This window comes from Rhincodon typus, unplaced genomic scaffold (genome assembly GCF_021869965.1).
Source record: "Rhincodon typus isolate 14 unplaced genomic scaffold, sRhiTyp1.1 hic_rhity00000665, whole genome shotgun sequence".
Taxonomy (NCBI): domain Eukaryota; kingdom Metazoa; phylum Chordata; class Chondrichthyes; order Orectolobiformes; family Rhincodontidae; genus Rhincodon; species Rhincodon typus.
In genome coordinates this window covers 15,201-25,635 of record NW_025966303.1, presented here as the reverse complement: position 1 = coordinate 25,635, position 10,435 = coordinate 15,201, and the positions used below count along the sequence as shown (strand labels likewise).

The 10,435-nt window shown below is 36.1% G+C and overlaps 1 protein-coding gene across 1 annotated transcript in view; it reads left to right on the top strand.

Annotated features, from left to right (window-relative positions):
* The first annotated feature begins 653 nt into the window (after positions 1–653).
* Positions 654–10,435, top strand: part of LOC125481014 (dnaJ homolog subfamily C member 24-like) — a 17,702-nt gene continuing 7,920 nt past the window's right edge. The window contains exons 1-2 of the mRNA XM_048621438.1: positions 654–722; positions 5,547–5,685. Coding sequence (XP_048477395.1) covers positions 654–722; positions 5,547–5,685 — 208 coding nt within the window. The remainder of the gene's footprint in view (positions 723–5,546; positions 5,686–10,435) is intronic.

The window sequence follows — 10,435 nt, the reverse complement described above, 5'->3', positions numbered from 1 at the left end:
TGGTACATCTGATCCCTTGGTCAACCACACTGCCAAAATTTGATTGCCTGCCCAGTCAACCTTACCTGACCATTGCATGTATGTCAGTGGTTGCATCTAAAAAGTAATTATTTGGTTGCACAGTTATCCAGTATGACTATACAGTATAAATGCAATTTCTCATTTGTAAACAGATCAAGGAATTATATATGCTAATTTGGTTGTAAGAGAAAGTAGTTCAAATAATCACCTTTTTTTGGTAGTCAAACCTTAAGCTTCTAATCTTGGACAGGTGCTGTACCTTGGGACCTTGCAATAGTTTTTTTTTTCTTTCAGCAGAAAACAGGTAACACTGGGGAATACTGAGACACCACTGCAGTGTTATTAATTTGACAGAATGATAAATTAATGAATGAAAGTATCAAAGTGTTGACAAGACCTTGTCTCTAATTGAGGCCAGATGAACTAAGGTGTTCACAGAGCAAGATGTGGAGGATTGCTTTGATACAAGTAATTTACCTTTACGTTTCACAAAAAACAAGTTATACGTTTACACTGTGTACTTAATTCTCTGCAGTTGTATAGTATGATGAGTTTGCTCATCACTTGTAATAAAGTAAAGCTGTTTTCAGACATGTGAGATTTGTGCCAAAGCTTGTATGAGGGGTTCCACGATGCATGCAAATCTGGTTAAAAAACTCAGCAATTTGGAGTTGAATGCATATGAGCTGCTTCAGTACAATGTAAAAGTGATTTGTTTTTCTTTCATAGGGAAAACGGAGATCTTTACTTACCCTATTGCTGATTGTTGAGGAGTCCAGTTCAAGGGAACATAACCTTAAAATTAGAACCAGACTTTTTCAGGAGTGGTTTGACATCCTTCTACATGCAAAGGAGGGCAGACATTAGGATTTCTCTTCCGAAAATGGCAGTTAATGCTCGTTGAATTGTTTGTTTAAAATCTGAGATTGATAGACTTTTACAAGGACTGTGGGGCAAATGCAGGTGTATGGACTTAGGTCACCAAACAATCAAGGTCTATTGAGTGGCAGAAAAGGCTTTTGGGGACTAAATACCTACTCTTGTTCCTATGCATTCATACATGTTGGAGCAGGTGGTGGCGTAGAGGCAGTGTCACTGGGCTAGTAATCTAGAACCCCAGTCTAATTTTTTGGGGACGTAGCTTTCAATCCCATCCTGGAACATGGTGAAGTTTGAATTCTGTAAAAATCTGGAGCAAAATGGGTAACTATGTGATTCACAGTTGTTTGTTGTAACAACCCCAGCTGATTCTCTGATGTTCTATAGGGAAGGAATCTTGCTGTTTGGCATGTGTGTAACTCCACATTCACAGTTGTTAACTTTTAACTGGCCTCTGGGGCAGTTGGAGCTGAGCAGTAATTGATGATAGCCAGTGATTCCCACATCATGAAAAAATTAGAAAAAATCTACTCCGTTTTATACGTTATGTGTTCAGGCATGTTATTCTTCAGCTGTTTCAACAATTGGAAAATCAGAATTAGTATGTAGGTCTTTGCAATTGACAGTGCAACTAAATGTAAACATCCCACCTCTGTAGATGGAGATAAAATGTGATAACCATTATTTCATTTGAAAAGTTACATATATTGGACAGGATTTCCCTTGTGAGTTTCTAAATTCTGCTGTGAGGCTTCAAATCAAAAGCCCACACCATGGCATTAGAAGGCAGGTTCACTGTCCAATCAAGAGTAGTGAACTAGTCTTAAAACTGAAAGGCCAATCAGAAGCCTTCCAGATTTAAAGCAGCAGCAGGATGCTATGGAAAGGATGTTTCAGAATGGATGGACTGTTAGTAGGAAGAAATAACGAGCAATCGAAAAGCTTCAACACAAGTTCACCTTATATAAACCAAGAATGCAAGGTTGCAATTAAGTGGGCATTTTTAGTTGAACTGTGGTTAAGACATGGATTCATAGAAGTCTCAAGATTATGAAAGGTGCATTGAACTGTTTTTAGTGGTTCGTAAGACTGTAAAACAAAAATCACAGAGAAGTAAGAGATATTCGGAGCATAAAATCCTGAGTGATTAGAATGTGGAATTCTTTGTTTTTAACCGTGACTGAAATAGAATTCAAAATTAACTAAATAGTTGCTGAAAAAGACTTAAAACATGTATAAAATGAGATATAAATAGCTTATGACAAATCAAAAACCAAGGCATATAATGGACCAAAAAAAAGTTCTGTTTTGTAACATTCTAGGCTTATGATTTTATCTTCATCAAACAATATTTTCTCAAAGTTCTCCAATTCATTCATTAGTTGTAGTCACATGTAATGCACTATATGTAACTAATTACTTCATAACACCACTATTATTGATGTCACACAAATCATGCAGCATAATCATAAGAATTTAGTTCAGTGCCATGAATGTTGTATCCTTAAGAGGACTATCCTATACGGAGGACATGCGACAAGACTTGATGGTTTTATGAAAAATAAATTGCAGTAATTTGGGGCACTGCTGAGCTCATGAATTGCAAGGACAGTAAATCGCATCATGCGATTCACAATCAGCAGGGAGTACTTCTGGTACACTGATGCTGAACTAGTGAATGCAGTGGTTATTATGGAGACTTGACATATCTGTGTGACTTGTGGAGGGATGTTGTGATGAAATGGTTTGGACTGTTAAGATCACCATTCACATTATGGCATCCAAAATGCAGCCAGATTAAAGGACCAGGTTGTTGGGTGCCTGGAGGGCAGCAGATGTACATCCTATGGGTTCAGGGACTGGATGAATGTGACCTCAGTTCAGGGAGAAAGTGTAGTTTTATGATGTGAATGAGATCCTGATGGCTGCATTTGGATATAATTTTATTGTATTGTAAGTTTGAGAGTAAAATTATGACATGATTGCATGAGCTTGATTTGTATTTCCTTGGGTCAACAAGATTAAGGAGCTTCAGGTGATTTAAACAATTTAAATAAAGTGATAGAAAGGAATTCAGAACTACAGGGTATAATGTTAAAAACAGATGAGCCAAGTAGATGCAAAATCAGGAAGCACATTATCCGCAAACAAGCAGGTGTAAATTCCTGTTCATCATCCGGGGATAAAAGACATGTACCTGGACTTCACTTTTCCGTCTTTTGTTCTTTGTGATACTCCTTTTTAATAAAAATATGATGTTTTGAGGAAGTAAAATTTTTCCTTTTATTTTTGTTTCTATGCGACACTTAATCTTATTGGCAAACTGAGAAAATAGTAAATTTATTCTGTAATCTGAATTGTACTTTGCCTCCCATTTTTTTAAAGATAAAAATAAAACTGCTGGAAAAACTCAGTCGTTCAGGCACCATCTTTTTACAGAGAAACTGAGTTAAAATTTTAGGATGAATGATCTTTCATCAGAATTTGACTCACTTGACCTGAAACATTAAATGTGTTTTTCTCCAAAGATACTACTTTGCCTAATGAGTTTTTCCAGCACTTTTAGTTCAGATTTTAGATTTGCAGCATCAGCTATATTTTGTCTTTATATCCTTTTCTGGGTATCTCTGCCCCCTTCCCCTATCAATCTGGCTGCCATCAGCTGGAGCCGCTTCCTTCAAATAGTGCACTGAAAAACAGGTTTTTAGTTGCACAATTTGAAAACAGTGTTCTTATTCAACTTCCTTGTACTGTTGGGAATTGGTTAGCTCTTAAGTCTTGGAAAATGTTTTTGTTGACAATTGGGCAACTAAGTCCATTCTGCAAATGTAGGTAGCATGCATTGTTTTAGAATTATACTGTTACTTTGGATTAGCTGGCCTTCTCTCTGTGTTGAAACAAGTTGTTATTGCTTGCAATTGAAAGAGGCAGGATCTACATAACCATTACAAAGTAAACGAGCGCCTTGGCGGCCTTGGTGAGATCGGACATACTACCTGATTTTCAGTACAAAAAGATATACTATTGTCCAGAAGCCCCTGTAAGCATGTACTGCTGTGTTCATGAAAGCTCCATGATTTTCAAAACAAATTCTGTCACTATAGAGTTAATGATACCCAAAACTATTTAATGATTTTCCTTTCAATATAACACATGAAAAATAAATCAAGTGCTAATTAGGACTGGCAGATGAAACTCCCATTGCTCATCTAAGGTTTCTTAAAATTGGTTAAAATGTGATTAAAGCATTTCATTATTGTAATGTGTAGGTGCTGTGATAAGACAGTTAGTATTTCTGACAGCTTAGATAGTAAAATTGCATAGAAAAGGGAATGTAATCATATAGTAAGAACTCAAATGGGTTTGCGGAGTTCAAAGGTAATACTGTCTTTAAAAATCCTGACACTTGTGTTTTGTGTTATGAAACTCAGTCTGCACTTTTCCTCAATCAATTCTGCTTACATGAAGCCTGTGTATTCAGTCTCATGTACAGTACTCAATACCTTTCAGTAAATTGAATCTTTACCTTGATCACAAAAGAAGTGTTTAGTCGATTACAGAAGCTTAAACATTTACTAGCAGATGTGCTCCTGTTTTAATTAAATGCTACATAGGTACTTTCACAATAAGAGGACAAAGAACAATGAGTTAAACATCAAATGAGAGGTGCTTCCAGATAGCAACCTGTTCATATTAAGGCTTTCTTATTATTACGTTTGAAAGGACTGAAATGCTCCTCCGAGAAGATAAAGTCAAGCACCATTTACATTGTCCAATACTACATTTTAAAGTGCATAAAAGTACAGCTGGTAATTAATTTAGTGGGATGTAGATAAGGAGACCACACTCTGTTTTAATTAGTGGTGTTCTCTCAAATGTAATGCAGTACGTAGAGGATTTTATCATTGCAGTGGCAAGATGGATTTTTCACATGGTTTCACCCTGCTAATGTCAGACCCCATCAGGAGCTATAAGATGTAATATTAATACGGTCAAAGACAAAATATGCTGAACTCCTTATTTATTGCAATGAAATTAATTGTAAACTGACAGTTCAAGCATTACCCTGTGTTGGATTTTCAGTCCAATTTGAAAGAAGTAGGATTTATTTATAACCACTCTGCATTTGTAATTAATTTTCTTCATTACATAAAGAAAATGCATTCCTGCATTGGTATAACTGCTGAACAAATGAACTTAGTTGTTGACAATTGGATTCATTAAAAATTGCTCAAATTTTAAAATATGTTGTTTTTCTTAATTTCATACATTTTGTATAACTGCACATTTGACTTGTGTGTTGTGTTATTTTTCTTGTTTGCACATCTCCTGCTCCCTTCTCGCTGCTGCTTGTTCCTGTTCACAACATCTCTTGGTAAATTGTCCATAATGCCAACAGCAAATTATCCAGAAAATGCTATCGGAGCAGGTTGTGACATCGATGTCTGTGACTCCTGTGGTTTAATTAACCTGACTGCAGTCTCTGGGGCCCAACAATCTTAACTCGTAATACTGATCGCCTAACTCTCCACTGCCCTTCCAAAAACAAATTCTGAGCTATGTGTTGATATTTTTCACCCAACTTTTTTTTCTTTCCTATTACCTCACCCCCTCCTCCTTACCCCCATCCACTTTCCGTTAAGCAGTATCACCCGGACAAACAGCGTGCAGATGCGCCAGTGGAAGAACTTGAGGAGTGCGTACAGAGGTTCATCGAAGTTGATCAGGCGTGGAAAATACTAGGGAATGAAGAGACAAAGAGAGAGTATGACCTGCAGCGACGTGGTATGTTCTGCTGAGGAGCTTTTTGAAAGCAACTTTCTAAGTCATCAATTCAGTATCACTTAAATTAAAAGAAAGCTTCTTGAGTAGATAAAGTCAGTAAATTATTTATATCTAACCACGACAAGAGCAACCTTCTTTCTGCATACTTTTACTAAACCTACTTTATTCATTTTTTTTAATGTGTGTTCTCTCTTTGCTAACCATAAATTCAGTGCTTAACCTAATTTGCAAACACCTAGATCCTTGCTGCATTTTTATGTATCTTTCTTAATGAAATGGATTCAACATGATCTTTGAATAATAGTTTTGAATAATACTATTGTATTGAGAATTCTAAATGAGATAACAAAATTATTTCTTAATTATTCATGTTATTTGCTGGATGATCAGTACTCAATGGCTATAAGGAAGACTAAATCTGGATTCACTAAAGCCAAAACTAGTCATACCTGATAAGCACTTCCTTTCTGCTTATAATAAAACATCATCTTAAAGTACAGGCAGACAGTTGTGAGCAAGAGGAAGAAAAATGTAGGTCAGGTCTGTCACAGATGGGCTGCCATTACATGATGTGATAGCTTGTCTTCTCTTCTGGCCCCAGGACACGGTACCCTCAGACTTCCATTATAGCTTCAATAAATGTATTTCTAATCTACACAGCTAATGGGGGAAGGGAAGAAAAAAAGTCAATAGTTGTGTACTGCTTGTGGGGAAAACAGTCATTCAATGCAACATACTCTTGACCAAAATTGATGTGTAGACACCATCACTTTTCAATGTGTGAAATGAAGACACGCCACATCTGCATCTAGTTAGTGACTCAGTTATTCTGTGAAGGCATTGTGAGAAATCTTTCCCTATCGCAATGATTTTTTAGGCCTCTGCTGTCATGTTATCATTTAAGTTTTGTTTGCTTAGGCACGTTTCTTCCACCGCACCCCCCCGGCCCCCAACCAAACCCCTGCACATCCCAAAGGAAACTCAGTTCTATTCTACCAGTTCACCTGATTTCAACGTTCTATTTTAGTTATTTCCAGAGTATTGTTTTTTAATCAGTCTTGACTCCAGTGTTACAATAAGTACACATTTTACATTCTTGTTGTCATCTCTGCTCTAGTTAGAAGTAAAGTATTGTATTAATATGTTTTTTAAAACAAGTCTACAAGTACTAGAGCATTGAATTGCTTTTTCTCTAGAAATTTTGGATGTTATTAATGTTCTATTAGCTATTTTCCCATCCCAAAGTTTGGATGACATTGAATAAAACAACATCCTTTTGACATTTGCTTGATCAAGTTGAGAACTTACCAAGTTAAAGGAAGGTCACCCTGATCCTTTCTTTCAATCTTATTGCTAAATCGTTCTTGTAATTGTACAATTTCTACATCAGATGAAATGCAGCAAACTTTATTTTAACTGGCACCTTTATGAACCGGCCTGCTCTTCAAGTTACTAGTACTAATGTTAGCAAATCACCTCTGCCATTAATGATGTGACCTTTGATATGACTGAAGAATAAAAATAATTGATACTTGAACTTCAGAAGTTCTGTACAGCAAGTGATAGTATAAACAGTTGAATTTATTTAAAGTAACCTGCATAGCCTTCAACCTCCTTTTGATAATTTGTTGTCATCTTGTGATTTTATTTTGAAAAAGTGTAACCTCTTTTTAAAACTTTTATTGTATTCCTTATGCCAGTTTACATTGTTTCAAGGAATTGTGCATTAAATGTGCCTGTATATAAACAAGCTATATCCATCCATGGATTTTCAGATAAGTCATATCAATCATTGTTTTGTGCAATAGTCTGTTGAGAGACTGTCTTAAAATACATAGAAGTTGAGTCCATTGGAGTAAAGATGAGTGGGAACATATCATTGTATCTGACCAGAATATTTGACAATTGTAACTTGATTGTCAGTGTCTGGGAAGTTGTAAAGTTGGAGGTACATGTGATATTATTGTGGCCTGGCAGGAGCAATGTCAGAAATTGCTCTCTGCACTTCTGAAATAGGGGCATGTCCATTTACCATTAACATTTTAGTTACAATGACAAAAAAAAGTGGGAATGTTGCTGGCTTCATTGATTTTAATCAATGTGCGGTCTTTCAAAAAAAGTGGTAAGTGTTTCTGCAGTAGCTACATCTTAGCAAAAAGCAATTGCTTAGAGAAAGCAATTGAAGTTGCCTTGTTTTTACTTGGAGTGAAGGGGACTGCCTCACTTTTTGTTGGGGAAGAATATGTGAAGCTGGTAGCACAATGTCCTGATGTAGTTGTGTTGCTTACTGTGCTGTAAGAAAGAAGACCTAGTCAGAGATATTGTCCACCCCTGTTTATTTTGGCATTTAAACTGATGACTGCTATTTGATCCTTCCCCTCATCTGTCATTGTTTGAGAATTAAGAATGTCTTCCAAACTATCTGCATATGTCAGTGATGTACTGTTTCTGAGATCCTATTAAGCTATTCTCTATTGTTGATTCATTCAGATCATAATATAAACTGGAATGGAATAACTAGTAGTACTAGAAAAAGATCTTCTCCATGGCATTGTAATTTGTACTTTGCAGACAGATTTACAAACAGATGGTAAGTATCTTTAAAAGAATATCTGATGGAACATACTGTGTACTAGTGTGTAATTTTCACATTGTAAAATTACTGAATACAAATATAGGCTGTAGACTAAGTGTTGGGATTACCAGGAATGACATATCCATTTCTTATTTTATGACCATTTTAGCTAAATAATAAAAAACTGAGCTTCAGTTTGAGAGAATGTATTCTAACGCTTTTACTTTTTAAACCATCTTGATACCTCCACCAGCACCACCCCACCACTACCACTCACCCCCAACCCCTTCCCCAAACTAGTGCTTATGGCAAGTCTGATGTCTGTTGGAACCACCATACTGACAGCAATAGATAAGTGCATGTGTTTGTCACAAGGTTCTCCTCCAATCATATAAGAAACATCTATTTATAAGCGTCAGAGGCCGATATCTGACAAAGTTTCTCTGTCAGTCATGCTTTTCAAGATAATTATCTTTGATTTGGGAAGATCTTTTCTCATGCCTATCATTCAGCCATCATATTTAATGTCTGGCTGGTTCTTGGAAGAATTTCTTCCAGTGTATTTTCACAGTTGGGCACAACATATGTATATACCCTTGCCAGGGAGGGAGGTTGAAACCAGTGTTTATGTTTTAAGGAAACTATTTTCTAAAACTCTAAACATGTTTACAAGCTGTTTCAATGTATTGACAATTCATTATTGTATGTTCTTAAAAAGTCAGAGCATTAAAGCTTGATGATAATTTCAACATGTAGCTTATAGGTAACCTTCAATAATTAAGTAGCACAGCTGGGAAAGAACATATGCATTCTTGGAATTGTGAATGCCCCAGCAAGAGCCAGAGTAAAGTATTATTGAGCCAAGCCTCTAATAGTTATTTAATGTTATTCTCAGTCTAAAAGGATCTCAATAGATTTTGCTTTTAATCCTGTTCAATTGCAGCCCCATAAACCTTAATGATGAGCCTTAAAGTGTTTTCTCTGATCTGACAGTTGAGACAATGGAGCTGCACAGTCGCTCCACCTCTCTTTGTCAGATCAAAGCCAGCAGGACAGGAGGTCACAGAGGCTTGTCCTTTTTGGCTATTTCTAGACTGTCTCAACAGCTTTCATCGGCTGTTGCATGAGAATGTAGTTGTTTAGTCTTATCTTTATTTGGACAGCTTTCAGAATAATTCAGTAAAGAAAGCAAATTTTTATTTTAGATTTTCACCATCAATCCATCAAACTGATTCAAATGTCCAAAGTGTTTTCATGCTTCAAGGATATTTCAATGGATGATTTATATAAATGTGTAAAGAGAAAACAACAGTACAAATAACAGAATATATAATGTCTTGTTTGCTATGATCCCAACTGATGGTATTACTGCACAAGTCAGATCCCAAACTGAGATCTGGCTTGATAGATCAAATATTGTTTTATTTTTAATTTTAATGAAGTGGCAAATCACTGAACCACACACACACAATGTGCATAATTGACCTTAACAATTTTAAAAAACTGTGCAAAAGAAATGAAGGTAAAATAGAATGAACCAATGTTTTTACAAATATCTGGTTAAAGATTTTGAAATAAGTGATAAAAATACAAACCCATTAACTCCAACAGCATCCCATTGCTGCACTGAAAATAGAGAATTCCCTTTTCTATCCTCCATAGGGGTTGACTTAACTATGGCTTTGGTTCCTTGATTGTGATGTCCGCTTCCTTGATTTATTATATAACTGAGCTTAGACTTTCTCGGCTTTGCATAACCCCAAAGGATTTTAACCAAATGCTTCTGGTCTGGAACTTTTAAAGTAAACTTTTCACACTGAGTTAAATCTTTAACAGTCCTAAGCTACATTCCTTTTTTAAGAGCAATTATCTTATACACCTAGCTTCAGTCAAGACATCTGCTAAATGCCACAGTGAGACCAAAAACTGTTCTATTCCATGAAATAGTTGTTTCCCTGATCAAAAGGAAAAAAAAACCATGACCTTCTAATTAAAAACTTAATGCAGAATTGTTTACTTTGTTTTCTTGTAAAAACCTCACAATGTAAATAAATTCCCATTAGCCTCTGGAAATTTCTCTTTGTCTCACACTTACACATGCGCTCTTGTGCTCTCTCTCGCTCTCCCCCTCCCTCTTTCGTGCTCTCTCCCTCTTTCGTGCTCTCTCCCTCTTTC